Consider the following 25,951-nt stretch of genomic DNA (forward strand, 5'->3'; position numbering starts at 1 on the left):
ATTCATTAAATTTCCATAAAAACAGAAATCATCACATTATCCAAACAATGCTCAGTTATGAAGCATGTTTAGACATTTACATTAGACAGATTTACATTGATACAGACGGACATGCACCAACATGTTTTACAAAATATTGTTCTAACCTTAAACCTGCAGTTGAAAACTTTTAACTCCTTCTTCTGGTGCGGTCGACAGTCATATCTGCCCTTCTTTAAACTGAAAGCCACACCAGTAGTAATCTGTAGTTGTTTTCGATTGTTTTCTTTTTAAGACCCTAATCCTTCCTCTTAACAGCAAATTTCCGTTGTATCTGTAGGATCAGGACCTCTTATGTTATTCTGCCATAGTCTTACTAGCTGTCAGCTACAAGGGCTTCAAAAAATTTTCTGCTCAAATTCCCATTTTGGGGCATGACTTGTGTACTATACAGCTTTATATCATTATTTCTTTGCAAGGAGAGGAAAGCTTCGATCCGGCATGCTGTCCACATGTCCACACAGCACAGGTGGTTCAGTAAGGTGCATGGGGGCAACAGTTCAAAACACCATTTAGCGGCTTTTGCTACCTGTGCAATGTGGACGGATGCACTGTCCTGAAGCGACAGCATGCCAGATCGAAGCTTTCCCGTCATTCTTTCTTTGATTGCATCAAACATTTGAGTGTTAGTGGATAGTCATATAAGACTTTATAATATAACGTTATGCCCCAAAATGGGAGTCATGCCCCTTGTTTACACAAAAGGCAGAGAACTTTTTGAAGTACCCTCATATGGTGTTGCTGTTGCTGCAGTTGATTCACTTTTCTAGCAAACCAATCATTGCTGACTGACATAAAATGCACCACTTCAGGTACACTTCTGTGGGAATGTGGGTACAGGCACTAGATTTGACTGCTTCAAATAGCCTGTAGTACACAGTTCTTAAACACATATCCCAGTCTAGAGGAGGTCATACAGCCTGGCAACACCAGATCCACCACAGGCATGACAAAGTCAACCTTTAGCAAAAAAGTTATGTTCGCATTTGTAAGCTGTGATTGTATTTTCATGAATGCGATCAGTTTCTGTCAAACCTGAAAAGTTGCATTGTCCAAAACCTTGAAATTTACAAAAGCTTCAGCTTCTGGACCTAACTTCTAATCAAATTTATTCAAATTTGAAGAATCTCTATCCAGAATCTTTGTGGTCTCAGGGAAAGAGTTTGCAGGCTTGTCTGTGTGCAGGGTTTAACTTAAGCTGATCGACATTTATCATGTATCACTTTTTATGTTAAACTTATATACAACTCTGAGTGGAAAGAAACAGGATTAGACAATTCATTATGAATACAAAAAAAACTACTTTTCCATGCATCAGCTGAGGTTTTTACATGTAGTTTAAAAAAGTTAAGGCTTTCTGTGATCTTAACAAGACTGTTTTCCTTACATCCTGAACAATCGAGATAACAATATAAATGGATACACAACAGACAAAAATTACAGGAAATCAGGTCTTTTTTTAATAAAATGTTTATTATTACCATTGTATTATTTTCTGTATACAAGAATGTGTAACAAAAGCCAAATAAGCAATCCATTTTAGTCTTTTAAAAAAATGGTAAGGCATGTCTGCTTGTATAACCATCAACTTCAGTTCCCCCAAAACACTCGAAACAGCGTGCACTGACACCTCCAAAAATCATTAATGTGCTCCTTAGTTCACGGATTTAGCAAATCACAACAGTACCACACTCACGGCATATGTTTTAGCAAAAGTGCAGCAACGATTAACATCAAAATGGAGATCTTGCATAACAAATTTTGTTCTAAACATTTTGGGAAAAAAAAAAAAAAACAACTCAACCAACCAGGATTATACTCTTTTTTTTCAGTTTTTGAAATTCCAGAGAAAGAACGAGACAGAAATTAATAATAAGAAATATGGCTCAAAGGCAAAATAGGTTAAGCGATGAATGATGTCAAATAGTGATACTCTGTATGTCTGTCCAGGGTAACACAGCTTGTCGTAATGAGAAAACACAAGCACAAGCTGTTGTTTGTACAGATACAAGCTCTTTGGAGAAACCGAACCAATTTCCGAAACATTCTTTCCCAATTCACTTTCTTTACTGTATTTCAAGAGCACCAGTAAAGCACTGCTTCATCCTCGCTCATCCAAAACTCTTGCTGCAATCACGGATTTTGCAGAGGCCCTAATGGGTGCATTCGACCTTTGTATGGCTGCAGATGCTTTCTGAGTTTTTAGTGTTTGAAAAAAAACATGTTTTTTAAACCTCACAGACAAGGCAGCGGTGCCAAATCTTAAACAATGCCAGTATCTGAAACCACACCGCTAACTTCAGCTTATTATCAAGCGCATACTGTACCGATCGTTCCGCTTCACCACTGACCCTGACTCAGAAATATCTGCCCCCACAATGTTTTCTAATACTTTAAAAGTGAGTTTATGTGGCTGTGTTGGACTGCAGCAATACAAAACTCACCAACTTGTACTTTTTTCTACAAATCTTCCTCTTGTATACTGTATATTTCTGCCAATTCTAACATTATCATAGCACAGAGATCATCAGAATGCAACTATTACTGTCCAATTGAGTCTAGTTTTAGAGAACAATACATGTAACATCAAAATAAAAACGCTGACAATAACACCTATTAGTGAAAATCTGAACATTCAGTATTAAGTGTAGATATTCTCTGAGAAATGTAAATGTCCAGAATTAAGATTGAATTATGAGTCTGCACTTCACTAGTCCGACGGCTCCATCGAACAGATCATGATTTTTACATGAAACCTCTTTTCACTGCAATTATCTTCTGTCCGGGATTATACTCCTGGGTGGATAAATTCTAGCAGATCAGGAAAACTGGCATTGCACATTAGGACCGACAGCTAGTTACTTTAATGGTATTTGATTCAACATTCAGCACGCTGCAAACAGTTACAGCTGGATGTCCTCCCACCTGTCTCATCTGTCTGACCCACTGAAATAGCACCAGCTGATGCTTTTGCTAATGAAGTGAGTTCAGACTCGTTTGTTTTCACTCGTCAGACACAGCTAGGGCTCTCTGTGCACCATGAACTGGCAGAGGACACTCAAGTTATTCAAAACATACATATGAAGAGACAAGTGGGAAAGAGTGGAACCCATGTAATTCTGCATAATTACCATTTTAGATTTAGAGAGATGGGTCAATTATGTTCATTTGCAAAGTTTCCATTGCAGTCATGGTTCTATCTCATATAGGCTTTGACCTTCAATGGAATGGACTTCTATGACTAAGGCATTGCTTCCTAACATAGCTACAGTGAGCTCTGGTGTCCATCTATAAACTGCATTTTAAGTCTTTTAGGCCAACAAGTTATGATCTTCGTAAAGGGGTGTGAAGTGAGAAGGTCTCCCATTCTTTATCTGGTGTTACTGGTGAGTACCCTGCAGTGTTCAAAATCGATCCCTGATTCTTTCATTAGTCCTTATATAATGAACACAACTGCATGAATATCAATTCTGATTCCACACAATTAGGTTTTTGACAAATTAGTGAAGATGCAAACAGGAAAGTAAGGAGAAGAATTGGGGGGGGGGGGGGGGGGGGGGGGGGGTAGACCTGCAGCAAAGGGCTGTGAGCGGGGAATTGAATCCATGCCGCAGCGTCAGGGACTACAGCCCCTGTTCATGAGTCACCTGTTCAAACTGCTTAGCTATCTAGGCACCTGATTCCATGTATTTGCAAATTATCTATACTGACAGTCAATAGAAACCTTGAGGTAGAAATGTAGGCAGAATTCTACTTGTAGGGGGGTTGTAATTATTCATTGTGGATTTACTGATGATCTAGTGCCCTGGTAGTTGAGATAATCATGAGTTGTCGTTTTGTCATGATTCACTGCACATGGGTTGGTCACTTTGCAAAAGTGAACCAAATACACACCAAGCAATACTCAGTGAGTGTCTGCACAATGTGAGAATGGGTTTGAAGGCCTATATAAAGGCCCAAAAAAGGCCACCATTGTTAGTCCAGTGAACAGCATCATGCTGCGTCTATCACATGAGCAACGTCTCCGGGCACTGGGTATGGTGGAGGCCGGTTTGAGCTACAGTGATGTAGCCAGGCGTATGGGCTGTTCCCAACCCACAATCAGAAGCCTGGTCCAAAGCATGCGCCGACGGATTGCTGCCTGCATCGAAGCAAATGGAGGCCATACTCGGTATTGACTGTTGTGACTTTGTGTTTGGCAGGTGCCGTTTTCTTTTGTGAAATTCTTTATTTTGAAATCATTCTTGAAACTTCAGATTTTTGTTTCTGTATGCCAATATGCTAAACAAATGATTCATATGAAGAAAATCCAGTTTCGGGCTTCAAAATAAAAATTATGTTGAAAAATATGGTCTCAAAGTTTCTATTGACTGCCAGTGTACATTTCAGATCACCTGGTTGCCATTTTGATATTTGTCTAATGTTGCGCATTGCTAGAATTTAACAGTTTTGAGGGCACTACATAGAAAAAAATTCCAGAATTTGGACACTCAAAGTGTTGGACAGTAAATGAGGTACACTATGTGGATGAAGTGCACGTCTTAAGTAAATTTCCACAAAACTGGCTAAAGATCATGCAACTTGTGTCATTTTCCATCCATTTTTGTCAATATTAGAAGCTGGGCACTGAGATAAACAGTTGACAGTGTCAAAACTCTACTGCGATTGACATTCAGCTGTTGAAGAAGGCACAAAAAAATGACAATCAAAAGAGAAGCGGTCGACTCAAAAACAGAAAGCCATTCAGAAACAATGATAAACAAGTTGGCATTTATATGCTTGTTTTATGTAAAAACTCGATGAAGGTTACAGTCTCCTCTTTTGTCCACACATCCAATGTTTCTAAATACCCCCATTTTCGTCTCTTCTAAAGAGCTTCTGGTCACAATCTTCTTATACATCATGACTTATTCAGTAAGTCTGTTTCCGTTTCACTTAGTCACATTTTGTTTTAATTTATGCCTGAGTATTCACCTCAGACACGCAGGTCCTTAATTGTGCAAACTAAGAACAGATTAAATGCAACTGCCTGGACTTTCTGTCTAGGTAGGACCTTGTGTTAATCATTCCAGTGTTCTTTGAGCTTTGGTTTCGAAGCCTCTGATGCTTTTTACAATTAGGATTTACGCAACAGTGAGTGAGTGGGAGGCTGCTGTTCAGTCGCCTTCTCCTAAAGCGATTTCTGCAAGGAGTAAGATGATGGAGATCAACTGTTGTGCTGAGGGAGCTTCCTCTGGTGTTCAGGGTCTTTTTTGTAAATCATATTAACACATCGAGGACAGATTTCCCTTATGTCTCAGTGCTTAACTTTTAATACAAACATGACAGCATTGTATTGAAATGGGCATTGATTTTAATTTTCTTTTGACAATTTTGTGGAAATTTACTTGAAGTATGCACAACATCTGTGCAAAAAATGAAACTTTAGCTGCTAACAGGAATGTACGAAGGTTGAAAGAATAGAAGATTTGGAGATCATTCTCCATTTCTTATATAGTGCTCCACACTGCTGGAGCAAACTTTGTGCTTGTACCCTTTGTGCGCCCCCCCCCATTCTTCCCTTCTTAAGTCCTATGCTTGCCTTGCTATGTGAAACAGAGTCTCTTTGAGATGCTTCCAGTAGCTATTAATTTGTTCCAGCGATGCATTTAGGCAAGGTCCCTGTTGAGATAAGGGACCTGTGTATTGTGAAAACATTTCAGTGCTTATGAGCTGATGGCTTTGGGTCCTCCAGGCACACTCTAGCAGGAGGGTGGATGCCTCAGAGGCTTGCTTTTATGTAACATTTTCAAACATTTGGTCCTTTGTTTATTTCAAGACTATACCTGCAACATTTTTGGAGGCTACCTTTCCTCTATGGCCACTGGGCAAGCGTTTTGCTTTGCTCCTTAAGCCTCAGGAGCCACTGAAAGATCAAAGCCTGGAGGGGACAGAATGAAGGTTATGAATAGTAACACTTGTTCAAAGAGAAAGCCATAACCTTCTAACCTTTGCACCCTGCTGACATTTTGTACATGCTATAAGAATATATGACCACATATACAGCCTGTAGGAGTTGGTTCTCAACAAGAACATGCTAATTTCGGTATGATGCTTCAGATGTGAGTTGCTTGTAAGCTGAGAGAAACTAGGATTTGGAACCCTTAATATATGTAATATGAACAACTAACAAAAAAAACCCAAACAAAATAAATCATAATTCTAAATGAATAATGTGTGAGATACAAGAAAATAAATGAAGTTAAATTTTCATTAGCATAATCCTCATATCACTCCTCTGAGAATAAAAGGAACCATGTAAGTGCATATTAACTACCCAAACAGAAGAGAGTAAATCAGGTAACTGAACATTATTAGCAGGCAATTTTAGTATAATGGCTTAGTGTTGTTGCAGAAATGTTCTTTTTCTGTTTGTTTTGTTTTTACTTTACAGACGGTCAGATAATTTGTAAAAAGAAATACATTTATAAAATAGAATGTAGCCATTAACTAAGCCAATAAGATTACAGTATGCTCCAGTGAAATACATACTGTAACTGCTTATAAGTACAATACAATCAGTTAAATGATCTGAAAATATAGAACTTTTCTCTATGGGGTGGATGTTTCCTGTAGCTTTATAAACTTATGAAGCCAACAAAAATAATCTGTGCAAAGTAGTTCGCTTAGTGCAGTACATTAGCACTTCCTTAGAAATAATCAAATGTGCAACAATAAAGTGGCTGCAAGACCTGCTGCTTCCTGAAGCCACACTGATATGACCGGGAACGGGAAACCAGGTGAACTGCTAGCACTGTACAATCCTGTACCAGCCAATCCAAAGCTGTGTAGCCTGCATTTAAAACAAACCAAAACCAAAATGAAACTAAAAATGTTTTTGTCAGTTAACATCATATCCACGCATGCACACAGTAAAACTTTCTGCTTTTGTTTGAGGGGGAGACGACTAATAGGATAACATGGTTGTCATGTTTTTCACTTCATCGTACAAAGGAAAAGAAAAATAGATTCCCCTTTATCAGTAAAATCACTGACAGAACCATCTTGAGATTCGTTTCATTTCCTAAAAGAGAAACATGTTTTTCAAAACTCACTTTAGAATAATGAGAAAACACCACATTTGCTTTTTTTGTTTTTGTTTGTTTGTTTCAGAGATGTGAAAGCTTGTTCACTGATGGCACCGAGCATTCTTTGGGGGACAAGCAGGATGCAGCACTGCACTCACTTCCAACCCTACCATACCATACAGTAAGCCATTCTTGACAGGTTTCCAGGAGGTTCTACATGTCCAGTGAGGGAACAGCAGTATAACTTGCTGTTAAACATACTGTTACGCAACAGTATAGAAGTCAGTGATTGGGCCACACTATATTATCTCCATTGAGTCTGCATTGCCCAAAGTGGGAATGTGAGGGCGGTCATCACCAGCAGTGTAGAGGGTCCGCAGGAAAGCGACTTGCCTGCGGCTGCGGCTGCTGCGCGTTCGTCGCTTCTGTCGGCTCCGATCACTGGAGCCTCTGTTCCAACAAAAATAAATTCTGTTGTGCAGCCGTCAGAGCAGCCACTGCCACTGCCAGAGCTGCTGCCCTCGTCACCTGCAGCGACAAAATCACACAAATTAGAATTTGCATAAAAATAATGCAATTTGAAGCAGCTAATAGTTAGTTCCAAGGCAAACGGGGAAGTGAAAATATAGAGTCACACCAGGAAGTAGCACAGCAAAGCCCACCTCCATGTCCCACTAAAATACGGTGCTGTTAAGAGTTTGGCAGCTCACATTGCTCTAAGCAAAGCAATGCAATAGCACTTCAGCATATGCATCTGTAAATGATCGCATCATGGTTGTAACACTGCTTTGGTTTGGAACTGATTCTGACTTCCTTCAGTTCAGTTGTAACTTTAGTCTGCTGGTTCAACATGTTCCATTCAGTTAAGGTCAAGCTTTGTTTGTAAGGTTCACTCTAAAACAGCAAACTATTTGCAAAAAAGAAAAACATTGTTTCTGTGGCTTTTGTGTTCTTTTAAAAAGCTCTTCACAACAAAGTAAAAAGCTGTGTTTTCAGTTTTCACATTGGGTCTGCCGTAACTTATGCCTGAAGGTTCCTAAGGTTGGTTAAGCTGCTTCTCTGTTGCAAAAGAGTGGACTGCAACTTGTTAGAAACTAATTCATTAGTTTCCCAATAAAATGAAATTCCAGTGAAATCTTGTTTGATTAAAATATGATAATACTGTCAAGTTTTCCTCAGTGTTGGAGCCAGAGAAAGATCACTTTTCACCTGGCTAATCCCCTGAGTATGACGCAGACCTAAAATGCCACAACGAAAGAAAATCTTTCATGAGGTGCGATCAAAAATTTCTGAGACTCTTGGCATGCGTCGAGTGCGTGCAACTTCTTTGATCAGTAACTGTCATGTGAAATTCAATGATGGATGACAGTGCGCTGTCAACATCAAAACCTGTGGGACACACTTTTTTTGTGTTATGCCATGAGGGTGCTTCAGCTGCATTGTGTGCCCAGTCTCAGCTCAGTGGTTGTGTTTCTGTTTTTTTGGCCACAACAGCACAGTCGTCATGCTGTCTGCCTGCTTCCCTAGATTTGACTCCCTGCAACTTCTTCCTATTCCCCAAAATGAAATTCAAGTTGAAGGGTCACCATTTTGACACAATGGACATTAAATGCCCGCTGGAGACGGTGCTTGACATGCTTTTTACAAAACGGGGAGTGTTCCAAGTGTGACAGCACCGCTGGGAGCTGCGCAAGGAGACTACATTGAAGTGGATGGCACCCAAATTTAAATCCGCTGCAGCTTGCAGTTTGTGAAGACACAGAACTTTTTGATTGCATCTTCTGTAATGAACCAAAACCTTATGTTAAAAGCAATGCATAGTAATTGTCGCATACTGAGAAAAGAATGGTGAAATATGATAATGTTTTAAATTTCACAGACTTTTTTGAATGTGCTTCAGGAACTTCATTACTCATTACACTTGGTACACAAGCATGTGTTTACTCACTGATTCAGTTATTTCTACAAAAGTGACAACGGATGCACAAGGTGCACTCAAGAAGTTGAGAAACTCATCTATAAAAAGCATAAAATGTACTCTATTTTAATTTAGAATAGTCTTCTTGTTCAGCAGTACACCGCTCCCAGTGGTCCTGCCTCAAACTGATGCAGAGAGCAAACATCAAATTTGACCCAACCGTCATGTTGAGAATCATCCCCAGTGACATTAATGGATCTGTGGCTACAACCCAGAGAACAAACAGCAGTTTTCAGTGGAAGAGCCTGCAGTCTCCAAGACCTAAGAGGTGCATCAGGTTAGCAGCGTGACCTAGAGCATGCTCGCTGCTTTGTTTAACATTCACAGGGTTGTGCACTGTGAATTCAGCGTCAGCCTGCCAACACTGAGTTCTGCTGCAGCTTCCTGAGGACATTTGTTGCTAATGAGCTGAACTGATGCATGTGCTCCATCTGAGTGCATCGAAAACACACAAGTTTTTTGGCTGAACCAACCATTGCTCTCCGCTCGCCAGATTTGGCTCTGTGCGACTTTTTTCCCGTCCCCAGAATGAAGAGAACTTTGTCCTCTTTGCAAAAGGAAAGATGGTTACTGTTTAGCACATTCTCCTCACAGCTAGAAGAAGATCGTGTCCCGATCTTTCTGTGTGGAGTTTGTATGTTCTTCCTGTGTAGTGTGGGTTCTCACTGGGTTCTCACTGGGTTCTCCAGCGTCCTCCCGCTGTCCAAAAACATGCTGAGTTTAACTGGCGATTGTTAACTTTCCGGACATGTGTATGTGAGTGTGTAGTCCTGCTTTTAATAGGGGCAGTCATTGAACCTTTTATTCAAATCTTGTCTTAAAAGGAGAGGGAACTGATGGAGTCTGCACATGTTCAAGGCCCAGATTTATTTTAGTAAGGTCAGTCAAATTGAAAAAAATAAATGGTGATAAAGATTTGTTTGTACATAAACTAAACACCTTATTAGTGACCACCTGCATGGCGTCTGTATCTAGTGATCTAAAATAGCTGGCAACCAGACAAGCTTTCCAGTGGGACAATATGTTCATGCATATTCCAGGGCCGTATTTGTTCCATGTACACCTGCCTCATAACTACAAAACCTGCTTCTTTTTTGGAAGAGTCTGACAGAGGGAAGGGTAATTGTTGGATGTTAGAACAAAGCTAATGAGCTATGATCGTTTCTTCTGTTTGGGACTCTCCATTGCTGTCGAGACAGTTTGCTGCTGTTCAGTGGCGCAAATCCGTGTGTCAAAGTTAACCACAAACCTCATTGTAAAAGACTTGCATGTCCTTATGGACAGATTTGCTTTTCAGGGCAAATTTATTTAATTAGCTCCTCTCAAGCGCTGGTGTGACTGGGGCTTTACACTTAGTAGAGTGTATAAGGTTTCGCAAGATTGGAAATCGTGGTTATGAACAACATTCTGTGCAGAAAGTTGATGTTTCACTAAAAACACATAACATATTTATGCTTTTGTTATTTCGCTTGCTTCTGTGCGATCTTGCAATAATTCTCTAATGTTGAATAATCCTACACTTCGAACAGGAAAAACAAAATGTGACAGCAAAAAATTTGGAGCTGGAGGAAACATTTTTAAAGACAGTAGTCATGCAACCACATGTTTTCTTTGTAGCTCAGAGAATTTCTCCCTTCATGTCAGCTCAAGCAGATCCATGCAATCAGAAAGAATGGTTTCTGTCATGGTAGCATTTGAGATGTACATCTTCCTAAACATAAGCCTGGCTGTCTGTCACTCTCTGTCACCACACCCACAGCTATTTATTCTCCTAAAATGTCAGGCTTGCCTCTGTGCAGCACCGAACATCATGTGGAGTTATATGATGAGTCCCTACATGAATGACAACTGAGATCTTATTTTGGTAGAAACAGTTTCTGTGACTGTGGGGGAGTTTCTTGGTCTGTGGTCCAAATCAAACCTAACTCACAATGAGAGACAGATATAAAAATGTTTTCTCATTGTGTTTTACTTCCAGCATTGTGTCTACCCTCACAGCCAAACACCTGAGAGACTGGAGAACTTACTGGAGTCTTGGAAGTAGATGTCATTTCCATTGTAGGCATTCTTTAGCTTGTTAGTCATGACACGTAGAGCCATGATCTGCTGTCGAATCAGTGTGTCAGGTCTGGTGATGTCCACGTCCACCTCTGGGTTGTTCACCTGGTTGGTTAGACCCTCCTTCACCACTTCAGGAAAATATCTGCAACAAGTACAATCCCAAAAGCTTGCATTTCCAACAATGTCTATCTTGTATCCCTGGAAGCAATATTAAAATCGGCTGTTATGGCAATATTTACCAGACCTGTTACAGTTTAGCAGACACTGTGTAACACAAAATCAAAATATGTGGTAAAAAACTGCAGAAACAATGTTTCCTAGATTTCAATGTAGTCTCAGGAAGGAATATAAGCAGTACATCTTTACAAATCATTTAAATGACACTATCAGGCGGCAACACTGACACTGAATCAAAGGCAGTCTACTGTGTGGTGGCAGCCAGAGCTCAACATGCTGCAAAGAAAGTACATGCAGACAAACAGAGCACCTTTTTGACAATACACATATAAAGCATGTTTATTTATGCCACATATCTGCTGTGAATGTGACAGTGGCTCTCAATTTGACTGTGTTTTATTTGCTGGCAGTGTTTTGTTTGTTTTTTTAGATGCACCATAAGTGATGTTCTTTTCATTTGCTCCTTTTGAGTTCATTAGTGAGCATTTTCTAATTACTGCGCTCTCTCTGCCACCAAACCCGTCCATTTCATTTACAGTGGTTACAGCTAATACAGTTGTTATTGTTAACCAGTGTGGCTGTAGCATCAAACGTTTCTTACACTAACTGGACTGAATTCGACCAGAACTTTGAATAATTGCTGTCTTGAAACATCAAACAGATCATCTCGAGAAATTATGGAATATGTGTGACTAGCCTGTGATCTTGGATAACAGGTTGATAGGTCAGAACATGAATTAGAACTACAAGTCTTTGAAATGTATGACTTTATCAGAAAAACAAGTGGTTGCACTAATTTAGCTGCTTTGCAAGGATGGAAAGATACAATAATTCACTACATGAGAATGGCAACATGTTCTCGCAAGGAGGGAGCGTCGTTTATTTGCTGCTGTTACTGCAGCTTTGTTTATATTGTTGTGCATTAACGTCCTACCATTTAACCATCAATTTTGTATGTCATGTAATAATTTTGTCATAAAGTGAAGTGGGTCTGTGTAAAAATAACAGAAAAACACAATGGTTTCATAATGCGCTTCTAACACAGTCTAACTATTACTAATGTTTTTTTATTATCAATTTACCTACCAGATTTAGAGCGATGCTTAAAACAGTACTGGCACAAACAAATGTCTTTCATTGGACCATCTGGTGATTTTGTTACTTGGAGAGGGCCAAAGTGATGGGGTGATATATTTTCTCTGCCAGAATATCTGGTTCACCGTCAGAGAAAATAACTCGTGGACCGATCTGCTGAACTGCTGAGCATTACACTGGTGACAATAGGTGCTGGAAACTCCAGTCCTCTGGATATGAAAGCCTCGGAGCTTATACTGGAGAAGTTCTCCATATAAGTACTATCATTGTACTTAGAAAGAGAGTGTTAATCTGGGAACAGAGTGTGGTTATTTTAATCCCTAGCAGGCAAAGTATGATAACAGGAAGCAGCATGACTTTGCTCTGGTTATAAAGAGCAGCAGCAGCACTCACCTGCCCTTAGTGTGGCTGTTCCAGCACTGCTCCTCATCGGACTCTGTGAGTTTGCCCTTGGCACAGATGTCATCCGGTAAGTTGGACCAGAATCTCTTGGACTCCTTCAACTTCTCTTTGATGTCAGTCACCTGCCATGGGCCAAAACAGAGGACAGAGAGATATGCATGAGTAGTTCGGAGTTAGTTCTCAGAAAAACATTAAACTTATTTCAGTTCTTTAAATCAATATGACTTATAGCAATTTGCTGAGAAAATTCAATCATCAGTTTAAAAAAAACATTATAATTGTTTATCAAGGTTATGTGCTCTGGAAAGTGTAGATAAATAATAAAACAAAGAGTTCCATCTCTGATTTAAACAGTCATGTGGCAGTAAGTTTGTGTAGTTGCACAAGCCCTTCTGTTTATTCATTGTAGCAGCAGAGAAGTGCTGTTGGACTACCCAGAGGTCTTTTCTTCTTTCTGTTCTACCTCTTGTCCACTTCTATCCATACTGTGTTCATCTGTGATTCATACAAGACAGACTTCAGATTTTATATTTGGCATGAGTGGTTGTCGCTGACTGATTCCATCTGGGCTCAGCAAGAAGTTTGAGCGGGTGATCAGTAAACGGAAAAAAACTCCACAAAAAAACAAAGGACTTATTGTGTACAGAAACACCATTGTGTGTCTTTGGTCATTTTTGATGTTGTGGGTGACAATGTGGAGGACAGATAATGCAGAAGCCTTAATAATCTGAATTTAAGGGGTAAAATGTTTATTAGAACAACATCATTTGAATGTATTTGAAATGTAATATTGGTAAATGTTTCCAACTTGCTCATAATGCACACCAACGCACTTGTGCAAACAGTATGAACTTTGAACTTACCAGAATGGTAGAAGGTTTACTTATTTAAATGTCTTCTGAAGACTGATAAAAATGCCACTGCGTGTCATCTCGCAGCATATAAACCTGACTTGACGAAGCTTGCCTGGTATTCTGCAATGCTTCTGGGAGAATGTTTTGTGAACTGCTAAAACTGAGATTACACTGAGTTGAGTTGTCCTGTTTAATCTGTTGCTACTAAAAATCCTTACTTGGGGTCAATATACAGAATATTCAACTACGTATTAAGTCGAATGGTTCATATACTTTTTTACTTGCACTAGGAATGTGTCTCATAATAAAATAAATGATTATAAATACTCCGCCAAGGAATGGCGGGGTTATGTGACGATCGGCGTACATTTGTCTGTGAATCCTGTTAAAAAGGTGTTTTCCTTGCCACTGTTGCCTTGGGGGTTGCTCTGGGGATTAGGCATATGGGTTCTGTAAAGTGTCTTGAGACAATTTGACTGTAATTGGTGCTATATAAATAAAACTGAATTCAATTGAATTGAATCCGTCTGTCTCTCTGTCTGTCAGTGTCAAACATTATTCAAAAAGTGATTAATGGACCTGGATGAAACTTCATCCATCCATCCATTCTCTATACACCGCTTTTATCCTCACGAGGGTCGCAGGGGGTGCTGGAGCCTATCTCAGCTGATTCGGGCGAAGGCAGGGGACACCCTGGACAGGTCGCCAGTCTGTCTCAGGGCGACATATACAGACGAACAATCACACACACATTCACACCTACGGACAATTTAGAGTAGTCAATTAACCTCAGCATATTTTTGGACTGTGGGAGGAAGCCGGAGTGCCTGGAGAAAACCCACGCATGCACAGGGAGAACATGCAAACTCCATGCAGAAAGATCTCGGGATTTGAACTGGGGATCTTCTTGCTGCAAGGCAAAAGTGCTAACCACTACTCCACTGTGCAACCCATGGATGAAACTTCCTCTCTGCTTAACTATTGAATAAATCTAACAAAAGGGCTCAAAAAACAACTTAGAAAAAAGATCATATGTCGTGCAAAATATCTCTAAAATGTCAATTAGTATGTCGTCCAAAATGTGGAAAAAACGTCATAGTTTAGTATGTCGTCCAAAATGTGGAAAAAAATGTCATAGTTTGGTATTTTGTCCAAAATGTGACCAAAACGTCATAGTTTAGTATGTTGTCGAAAACATGACTACAACTTCATAGTTTACTACTATGTTGTCCAAAATGCAGAAAAAATGTCATAGTTTAGTATGTCATCCCAAATGTGGAAAAAACGTCATAGTTGAGTATGTCATAAAAATCTAACAAAAAAATCACAGTTTAGTATGTCGTCCAAAATGTGACAAAAACGTCATGGTTAAGTATGTTGTCAAAAACATCACAAAAACGTCATATTTTAGTATGTCGTCAAAAATATCACTAAAACGTCATAGTTTAGTATGTCGTCAAAATTGTGACCAGAACGTCATAGTTTAGTATGTCGTCAAAATTGTGACCAGAACGTCATAGTTTAGTATGTCATCCAAAATGAGACAAAAACATCATAGTTTAGTATGTTGTTCAAAATATGACCAAAATGTCATAGTTTAGGATGTCGTCCAAAATGTGGAAAAAATGTCATAGTTGAGGACGTCGTCCAAAGCGTCACTAAAACATCATAGTTTAGTGTGTGGTTCAAAATGTGTCCAAAACGTCAAAGTTTAATATGTCGTCCAAAATGTCACTAAAAAGTCATAGTTTAGTATTTTGTCCAAAATGTCACAAAAACGCCATCGTTAACAATGTCTTCAATAATATGGCAAAAATGTCAAAGTTTAGTATGTCGTCCAAAATATCACTGAAACGTCATAGTTTAGCATGTCGTACAAACTGTATTAAAAAAAAGTATGTCGTCCAACTAATGCAAAAAAACTGCACAGGTAGCTCAATTGGTTGAGAGAGTGACTCCAAAACAGGACTGTGTCGGAGACACAGGTTGAATTCCAGATCATGGCCCTTTACTGCAGTTCTTCTCTGTCTTCTTCTCTACTTACCTATTAAATAAAACCAACAAAAGAGCCCAAAAAACACCATAGGCTGTTGTCCTAAACATGAAAAAAAAAACATAATAATTTAGTGTGTGGTCTAAAATGTCATAGTTTAGTATGCCATCCAAAATGTCACCAAAACATCATAATTTAGTATGCCATCCAAAATGGAATCACTGAAACGTAATAGTTTAGCATGTCGTCCATATTGTATTAAAAAAAAGTCATAGTTCAGTATGACATCCAACAAATTCAAGTAAGTGCCCAGGTAGCTCAGCTGGTTGAGAGAGTGACTCATAAACAGAATTGTGTCAGAGACACAGGTTCAGTTCCTGGTCATGCCTCTTTTCTGCAGTTCTTCCCTGTCTTCTTCTCCACTTACCTATTAAATATAATCAACAAAAAGGCGAAAAAAAACAACTTTGAGAAAAAAATGCCATAGGGTGTCATCCTAAACGTGGAAAAAAAGTCATAATTTAGTGTGTCACCCAAAATGTGACCAAAACATCATAGCTTAGTATGTCGCCCAAATTGTCACCAAAACATCCTAATTTAGTATGCCATCGAAAATATCACTGAAACGTAATAGTTTAGCATGTTGTCCATATTGTATTAAAAAAGTCATAGTTCAGTATGTCGTCCCACGATTTCAAAAAAGTTGCCCAGGTAGCTCAACTGGTTCAGAATGTGACTCCTAAACAGAAGTGTGTCAGAGACACAGGTTCAATTCTGGGTCTTGTCACTTTCTGCAGTTCTTCCCTGTCTTCTTCTCAACTTACCTATTAAATAAAACCAACAAAAAGGCGAAAAAAAAACAGCTTTGAAAAAAAATGCCATATAGTGTCGTCCTAAATTTGGAAAAAAAAGTCATAATTTAGTGTGTCACCCAAAATGTGACCAAAATGTCATAGTTTAGTATGTCGTCCAAATTGTATAAAAAAAAAGTCATATTTAGTATGTCATCCAACAAATGCAAAAAAAAAAAAGTGCCCAGGTCGCTCAACTGGTTGAGAAAGTGACTCACAAACAGAAGTGTGTCAGAGACACAGGTTCGTTTCCAGATCACGGCCCTTTAGTGCAGGTCTTCCTTGCTTTTCTGTCTTCTTCTGTACTTACCTATGCAACAAAAGGGCCCAAAAAACAGCTTTGAAAAAAAATGCCACAGGGTGTCATGGGAAAACAGTCATAGTTACCTCCGCCAAGGAGGTTATGTGACACCTGGCGTTTGTCTGTCTGTTAGCAAGATAACTCAAAAACGCCTGGGCAGATTCACATGAAACTTTGAGGGGATATAGACTATGGTAAAAGGAAGAGCTGATTTAATTTTGGTGGCAATCCGGAAAGGATCCTGGATTCTGGATCACTTTGAATTTTTTAGTATGTTTTAGTATGTGGTCCAAAAAAATGACAAAAACATCATAGGTTAGTATGTCGTCCAACAAATAGGAACAAGGTATCCAGGTAGCTCAACTGCTTAAGCAGGTGATTCGTAAACAGAACTGTGTCAGAGACGCAGGTTTGATTCCAGCTCATGATCTTTTACTGCATGGGTTTCCTGTTTTCCTCTCTATCCTTGGCTGAGGTCTGCACTCTGAGTGCTTTTCTAGTTTAGTATGTCGTCCAAATTGTGACAAAAAAGTTATAGTTGGGGTGCCTGTATAGCTCAATGGGTTAAGCATGCGAACCATGTATAGGGACTGGTCTCGATGCAGCGGCCCGGGTTCGATTCCCACTTGCGGCTCTTTGCTGCATGTCTTCCCCATTTCTTGTCTCTCTCTATGTCTCCTGTGCAATAAAACCCAAAATAGTTTAGTATGCTGTTCAAAATGTGACAAAAACGCAAAGTTTAGTACGTTGTCCAAAATGTGAAAAAGACGTCATAGTTTAGTATGTCGTCCAAAATGTGACAAAAACGTCATAGTTTAGTATGTCGTCCAAAATGTGAATAAAACATCATAGTTACCTCCGCCAAGGAGGTTATGTGACACCTGGCGTTTGTCTGTCTGTCTGTCTGTTAGCAAGATAACTCAAAAATGCCTGGGCAGATTCACATGAAATTTTGAGGGGATGTAGACTATGGTAAGAGGAAGAGCTGATTTAATTTTGGTGGCAATCTGGAAAGGATCCTGGATTCTGGATCACTTTGAATTTTTTAGTATGTTTTAGTATGTGGGCCAAAATATGACAAAAACATTATTAGGTTAGAATGTCGTCCAACAAATTAGAGCAAGGTGTCCAGATAGCTCAAGTGGTTGAGAAGGTGATTTGTAAACAGAACTGTGTCAAAGACACAGGTTTGATTCCAGCTTGTGATCCTTTACTGCATGGGTTTCCTGTTTTCCTCTCTATCCTTGGCAGAGGTCTGCACTCTCTTAGTGCTTTTCTAGTTTAGTATGTGACCAGAGCATCATATTTTCGTATATCCTCCAAAATGTGACCAAAACGTCATAGTGTAGTATGTCGTCCAAATTGTCACCAAAACGTCATAATTTAGTATGTCATCCAAAATATCACTGAAAAGTCATAGTTTAGTATGTCGTCAAAAATTTCACTAAAACGTCATATTTTAGTATGTCGTCCAAAGCATTACAAAAACGTCATGTTTTAGTATGTCGTCGAAAACATTGCAAAAAAGTCATGTTTTAGTATGTCGTCCAAAATGTGACTAAAACGTCATATTCTAGTATGTCGTCAAAAGCATCACAAAAACGTCATGCTTTAGTATGTCGTTCAAAGCGTCACTAAAACGTCATAGTTTAGTATGTGGTTGAAAATGTGACCAAAACGTCATAGTTTAGTTTGTCATCCAAAATGTCACTAAAACATCATAGCTTTAGTATGCAATCGAAAATATGACCAAAATGTCATAGTTTAGTATGTCGTCCATACCATGGCATATTTTTACGACATGTTGGAAAAATGGCATTATTTTTCGACATGCTATACTATGGTGTTTTTCTGGACAAAATTCATGATGAATTTTTTTCAAAGAAACCTGCTCTATAGTGTTTTTCACGGCCTACTTTACATTATTTCATCATATGGCATGTTTTAACGACACGTTGGAATAATGGCATTTTTTTCAAAATACTATACTATGGCGTTTTTTTGGACAAAAATCATGATGATTTTTTTTCCCAAAGAAACCTGCTCTATAGTGTTTTCTCGAGCCTACTTTACATTATTTCTTCATATAGCATGTTTTTACAATATGTTGAAAAAATGGCATTTTTTTTTACATACATTACTATGGCGTTTTTTTTTTTTGGACAAAATTCACTTCATCCAATATGTCATCCAAAAGGTGACCAAAACGTCACAGTTTAGCATGTCGTCAAAAATATCACTAAAAACATCCTAGTTTAGTATGTCGTCAAAAGCATCACAAAAACATCATGTTTTAGTACGTCGTCCAAAGTGTCACTAAAACCTCATACTTTAGTTTGTCGTCAAAAACTTCCCAAAAACGTCATGCTTTAGTATGTCGTTCAAAGCGTCACTAAAACGTCATAGTTTAGTATGTGGTTGAAAATGTGACCAAAACGTCATAGTTTAGTTTGTCGTCCAAAATGTCACTAAAACGTCATAGTTTTAGTATGCCATCGAAAATATGACCAAAATGTCATAGCTGAGTATGCCATCGAAAATATGACCAAAACGTCATTGTTTAGTATGTCGTCCATACCATGGCATGTTTTTACGACACGTTGAAAAAATGGCATTTTTTCGACATACTATACTATGGCGTTTTTTTGGACAAAAATCATGATGATTTTTTTTCAAAGAAATCTGCTCTATAGAGTTTTCTCGAGCCTACTTTACATTATTTCATCATATGGCATGTTTTTACGATATGTTAAAAAAATGGTATTTTTTTTTGGACAAAATTCACCTCATTCAATATGTCATCCAAAATGTGACCAAAATGTCATAGTTTAGCATGTCGTCAAAAATATCACTAAAAACATCATAGTTTAGCATGTCGTCCAAAATGTCACTAAAACCTCATATTTTAGTATGTCGTCAAAAGCATCACAAAAACGTCATGTTTTAGTATGTCGTCCAAAATGTCACTAAAACCTTATATTTTAGTATGTCGTCAAAAACTTCCCAAAAACGTCATGCTTTAGTATGTCGTTCAAAGCGTCACTAAAACGTCATAGTTTAGTATGTGGTTGAAAATGTGACCAAAACGTCATAGTTGAGTTTGTCGTCCAAAATGTCACTAAAACCTTATATTTCAGTATGTTGTCAAAAGCATCACAAAAATGTCATGTTTTAGTATGTCGTCCAAAATGTCACTAAAACCTTATACTTTAGTTTGTCGTCAAAAACATCACAAAAACGTCATGCTTTAGTATGTCGTTCAAAGCGTCACTAAAACGTCATAGTTTAGTATGTGGTTGAAAATGTGACCAAAACGTCATAGTTTAGTTTGTCGTCCAAAATGTCACTAAAACCTTATATTTTAGTATGTTGTCAAAAGCATCACAAAAATGTCATGTTTTAGTATGTCGTCCAAAATGTCACTAAAACCTTATATTTTAGTATGTCGTCAAAAACATCCCAAAAACGTCATGTTTTAGTATGTCGTTCAAAGCGTCACTAAAACGTCATAGTTTAGTATGTGGTTGAAAATGTGACCAAAACGTCATAGTTTAGTTTGTCGTCCAAAATGTCACTAAAACCTTATATTTTAGTATATTGTATGTTTTTTTTGGACAAAAATCATGATGATTTTTTTTTTAAAGAAACCTGCTCTATAGTGTTTTCTAGAGCCTACTTTACATTATTTCATCATATGGCATGTTTTTACGATATGTTGAAAAAATGGTTTTTTTTTTTTTGACATACAATACTATGGCGTTTTTTTTGGACAAAATTCACCTCATCCAATATGTCATCCAAAATGTGACCAAAATGTCATAGTTTAGCACGTCGTCAAAAATATCACTAAAATCTCATATTTTAGTATGTCGTCAAAAGCATCACAAAAACGTCATGTTTTAGTATGTCGTCCAAGATGTCACTAAAACCTCATATTTTAGTATGTCGTCAAAAACATCACAAAAACGTCATGCTTTAGTATGTCGTTCAAAGCGTCACTAAAACGTCATAGTTTAGTATGTGGTTGAAAATGTGACCAAAACGTCATAGTTTAGTTTGTCGTCCAAAATGTCACTAAAACCTTATATTTTAGTATGTCGTCAAAAACATCCCAAAAACGTCATGCTTTAGTATGTCGTTCAAAGCGTCACTGAAACGTCATAGTTTAGTATGTGGTTGAAAATGTGACCAAAACGTCAGAGTTTAGTTTGTCGTCCAAAATGTCACTAAAACCTTATATTTTAGTATGTCGTCAAAAACATCCCAAAAACGTCATGCTTTAGTATGTCGTTCAAAGCGTCACTGAAACGTCATAGTTTAGTATGTGGTTGAAAATGTGACCAAAACGTCAGAGTTTAGTTTGTCATCCAAAATGTCACTAAAACATCATAGTTTAGTATACCATTGAAAATATGACCAAATTGTCATAGCTGAGTATGCCATCGAAAATATGACCAAAACGTCATTGTTTAGTATGTCGTCCATACCATGGCATGTTTTTACGACATGTTGGAAAAATGGCATTTTTTTTCGACATGCTATATACTATGGCGTTTTTTTTGGACAAAAATCATGATGATTTTTTTTTCAAAGAAACCTGCTCTATAGTGTTTTCTAGAGCCTACTTTACATTATTTCATCATATGGCATGTTTTTGCGACATGTTGAAAAAATGGTATTTTTTCGACATACAATACTATGGCGGTTTTTGGACAAAATTCACCTCATCCAATATGTCATCCATAAGGTGACCAAAACGTTATAGTTTAGCATGTCGTCAAAAATATTACTAAAAACATCATAGTTTAGTATGTCGTACAAAATATCTTTAAAACGTTACAGTTTAGTATGTGGCTCAAATTGTGATCAAAACATATTTTTGTATGCCATCCAAAATGTGGAAAAAAAGTCATAGTTTAGTATGTCGTCCAACATAGGACCAAAACGTCATCGTTTAGTATGTTTTTTGGACAAAATTCACCTTATCCAATATGACATCCAAAAGGTGACCAAAATGTCATAGTTTTGCATGTCGTCAAAAATATCATTAAAAACATCATAGTTTACTATGTCATCAAAAGTGTCACTACAAACGTCATAGTTTAGTATGTCGTCAAATATATCACTAAAATCGTCACAGGTTAGTATGTGGTTCAAAATGTGACCAAAACATCATAGTTTAGTTTGTTGTCCAAAATGTCACTAACACGTCATAATTTCGTATGTCGTCAAAAATATCACTAAAACGTCATAGTGTAGTATGTCGTCCAAAATGTGACCAAAACTTCATATTTTAGTATGTCCTCCAAAATGTCACTAAAATTTTATAGTTTAGTATGTCATCAAACATATCAATAAAACGTCATATTTTCGTATTTCGTGAAAAAATATCTCAAAAACTTCATATTTAATATGTCATCCAAAAAGTGGAAAAAACGTCATAGTTTAGTATGTCTTTCATCATATGACCAAAACGTGATAGTTTTGTATGTCATCCAAAATGTCACAAAAAAAGTCACAATAAAGTCACAGTTTAGTATGTTGTCGTAAAAACGACCAAAAAAGTCATAGTTTAGTATATCATTCAAAATATCACTAAAACGTCATAGTTTAGTATGTCATCCAAAATCTGACCAAAATGTCAGGAAAGTCATAGCTTAGTATGTCGTCCAACATGTGGAAAAAAAGTCATAGTTTAGTATGTCGTCGAAAATATGATGGTGACAAAATAAAAACCCGTAACATTAAAAATATGCCTTCAAAACAAAAGCATGGAGGGAACGGTTATTTTTAACACTTGCAAAACAAAGGCTTGCCAAAAGTGACGACCTGATCAACAGACGTTTATAAGAGAAATTTACATGCAATTCGGTATACATAATATGCACATAAAGAACACGTCTGTGCTCAGCACAAGGTCATTTTTTATTAAATATGATGTGTCAACTGAGCAGCCCTGGCGGAGTACTGCACTCTCTGAGTGCTTTTCTAGTTGTTTCTGTGTTAATGGTTTCTGCAGAAAACTATGTCATTCTCAAGGAATTGCCACTGTATCCTGTATTCATAAAACAAAACAAAGTCAAAAAATTGAGCTCTGTATTAGACAGGCGATGTATTTACCGAGAATGTGTGTGTGTCTGGGTGTATGTGTTTTAATATATATTGTGGCAAGAAAGAACATTGTTGATAGGTCACAACCTTCTCTGTGAAATTCTATTGCTTTCAACAGTGCTGCAATTCTTTCTGTAAATTGTTTTGGACTTCAACCAATTTCAGCTGCTGAATTCTTCAAGGCTGTGAAAAGCATAGACTGCAAAATATCTGTCTCATACAATTTACAGCTATATATTTAAAAAAACATCATCTGATTGAATGAAGTGCCCAAAGCCTCTGTTGCTAATCTTATATTCCAGCCTGTGTTGCCAATGTATATGAACATGTCAATACTTTGTTTCATTTTTTGAGATGAAATCCTGTCATATTTGCTGCCCTGGCTGAAACCTTTGAACCACAAATTTGAAACTGCAGTTAATCAAGTTCCTTCTTTTATTCTCTTAGCATTCAGGCTCAGACACAGTACTGTGGTCGATGCTCAGCAAACAAACAAACATGAAGAATTATAGCCTTCTCGCTCATCTTCTTCACCCCATTAGTGAGGAGTGACTGACATGGGCTAATGACTTTTATCTCATCTCTCTCAGCTTGTTGAATGGATTCATGAACAGATGGTGTTTGCTCATGTGACATGGAGATGAATCAGCTGACACATGAGCTCAGTAATGAATCAGCATAAACCATACAGGTGAAAGCTCCACAATGAAGTTAGAGACTGGGCCTGTTTTATCTTTAAGTTAATACAAAAGAGAAATCTTAAAACACTACTGCATGGATGACAAAATGGACACTACTGAGCTCACAATAGATCTATCTCCATGACAACTAAGAAAACTCCATCTGCTGGTCAAGATCAAGTGATAAGGGTGAGTGGCAATTTTAAGCTTCTTTCAACTTACCATAACTGCATAACCTCTGCTTTACATCCCATTCTAAACTGGAGGTTTCAGTATGTGTGGCTTTCAATATAGCGGAGCTGCTACTAATGTCTATACCTATTTCAGGAAGATGATTCTCTCTGCATCTGTCCTTGACAGCATGGAGCAAAATAGTTGACTGTACAGCACCAAGCACGGACATGAATAAGTGTGTGAGATGAACACACACTACTGCTTTGAACTTTTCCTCTGAGCAATAATTTTAGATTGAAACATTTTAACTAGTGTATGGGGGGGATTGTTACTCTACACTGCAACTAAAAAATCTGTATATTGGTGAGGCAGTGTTGGAAATGACTATGAAGTTACTGCTGGTTAACATGTTGTCGCACTGTGGTCTGCATTTTATTATAATAATATTATTATAATATTGCTAAAATTAAGAACATGCTATCAAGCCCAGACCTTGAGTTGATCATCCACGCTTTTATTTCCTCGCGATTAGACTACTGCAACTCTCTTTTTGTGTGTCTTAACAAGAGCTCTTTGAACCGTTCACAAATGGTTCTGAATTCTGCGGTGAGGCTTTTAACAGGAGCCCGTTAGTGGGATCATCTGACTCCTATTTTAGCTGCCTTACACTGGCTACTGGTTAAATTTCGGATTGATTTTAAAATTTTAGTCATTACTTTCAGAGCACTACATGGACAAGCCCCACAATACATTTGTGACCTTTTAATTCCTTATGGCGCTGTCACACTCTAGTGTATAGAGCCAGTGTATGAGGAATGTATGGACTTTTTGGGCATATGCTGACATACGCTGAAACACGCTAGGGGTACGCTGGAATACGTTTCTAGTACGCCGGGGTACGTCGATGTACGCTGATGTACGCTGACGGCCAAAAAATTTTCTGAACATGCACAATAATTTTCACCGTATGCCGACGTATGAATTTTACGCTTCTTATACGTTGCTCATACGCTGAACAGGCTAGAGGTACGCTGAAGGCTTACTCATACGTCGAGTACACTTCTCATACATTGAAATTGAGTGGGTCAGGAAACTTAGCGTTAGAGGAGCGTATAATGAACGTGTGTCTGACGTGTGTCTAACGAATGGCTAACGTTATGATGGTAGTTCTAACGACAGTCTAACGTACTCAACTTATGCCTAACGTGTTCTGAGCGTACAGCCAACTCATCCCATGCGTGTTACATGCGTTATTTCCAGCGTATGGGGGCTATTTCCAAATCTGTATCAGTTTGTACCAGCAGTTCAGAGATGGAGGTTGCTGTGCTGCAACATCACCAAGATTGGTTACAGTTGGCAGTTGAGTATGCTAGACACAGAAGAAGAAGGCGTAGAATGAGACGTGCAATCTGGGTGAAACCTTGGATTGGAAGGCGGCGTCAATTTGGCCTTTACGACCAGCTTATGGTTGAATTGAGAAATGAAGATCAGAGAGCCTTCAGGAACTTCCTATGCATGCCTCCAGAAATGTATGATAAACTGCTGGACAAGGTTGGTCCCAACATCACCAGCCGCTCCTATGTTAGGCTGACGTTCTGCATACGTTTCTCATACATCGGAGGTACACTACGTTACTCATACGTCGGTATACGTCCAACTCAAATACACATCACATCACATACGCTCACATATGCTGACATACGCTATGCGTACGCTACTCATACGCTGACGGTGCGCTAGGCTCACGTTACTCTAACGGTCATTAACCGAAAATCGACCTCATACGCTGAAAAGTTGTGCATATAAACAATTTTTCAAAATATTCAATACGTTCCTCATACGCTGGCTCTATACGCTAGAGTGTGACAGCGCCATTACACGTCTTGTCTGTCACTCAGATCCTCTGAACAAAAGTCTATGACTGTGCCAAAGACACGCTATAAAACTCGAGGTGATCTGGCATTCCAGTCTGTTGCACCTCGTCTTTGGAAAGCTTTAATGCGGTCCTTGCGTCTGCTGTGTCTGATTCAGTTGAAGCAGCTGAAAACAGTATTATTTAGACAAGCGTTTGACTGTTGAAATGGTTGGTGGCTACATTTTAGTATCATGTTGTTTTGTGTATTTTATGTGTTGTTTTATATTATTGCTAATTTTGCATTGTATTGGGA

At 38.3% G+C, this 25,951-nt stretch overlaps 1 protein-coding gene across 2 annotated transcripts in view; it reads right to left on the minus strand.

Moving 5' to 3' along the window:
- Nucleotides 1–1,491: 1,491 nt before the first annotated feature.
- The window catches only part of gpc6a (glypican 6a), a 157,440-nt gene continuing 132,980 nt past the window's right edge, over nucleotides 1,492–25,951 (minus strand). For both annotated transcript variants that reach the window (XM_051940990.1, XM_051940981.1), the window contains 3 exons: nucleotides 12,811–12,941; nucleotides 11,112–11,287; nucleotides 1,492–7,634 (listed from right to left, as the gene is read on the minus strand). In XM_051940990.1, coding sequence (XP_051796950.1) covers nucleotides 7,411–7,634; nucleotides 11,112–11,287; nucleotides 12,811–12,941 — 531 coding nt within the window. In that variant the 3' untranslated portion in view covers nucleotides 1,492–7,410. The remainder of the gene's footprint in view (nucleotides 7,635–11,111; nucleotides 11,288–12,810; nucleotides 12,942–25,951) is intronic.

The sequence above is a fragment of the Acanthochromis polyacanthus genome, chromosome 2, assembly GCF_021347895.1.
Source record: "Acanthochromis polyacanthus isolate Apoly-LR-REF ecotype Palm Island chromosome 2, KAUST_Apoly_ChrSc, whole genome shotgun sequence".
Taxonomy (NCBI): domain Eukaryota; kingdom Metazoa; phylum Chordata; class Actinopteri; family Pomacentridae; genus Acanthochromis; species Acanthochromis polyacanthus.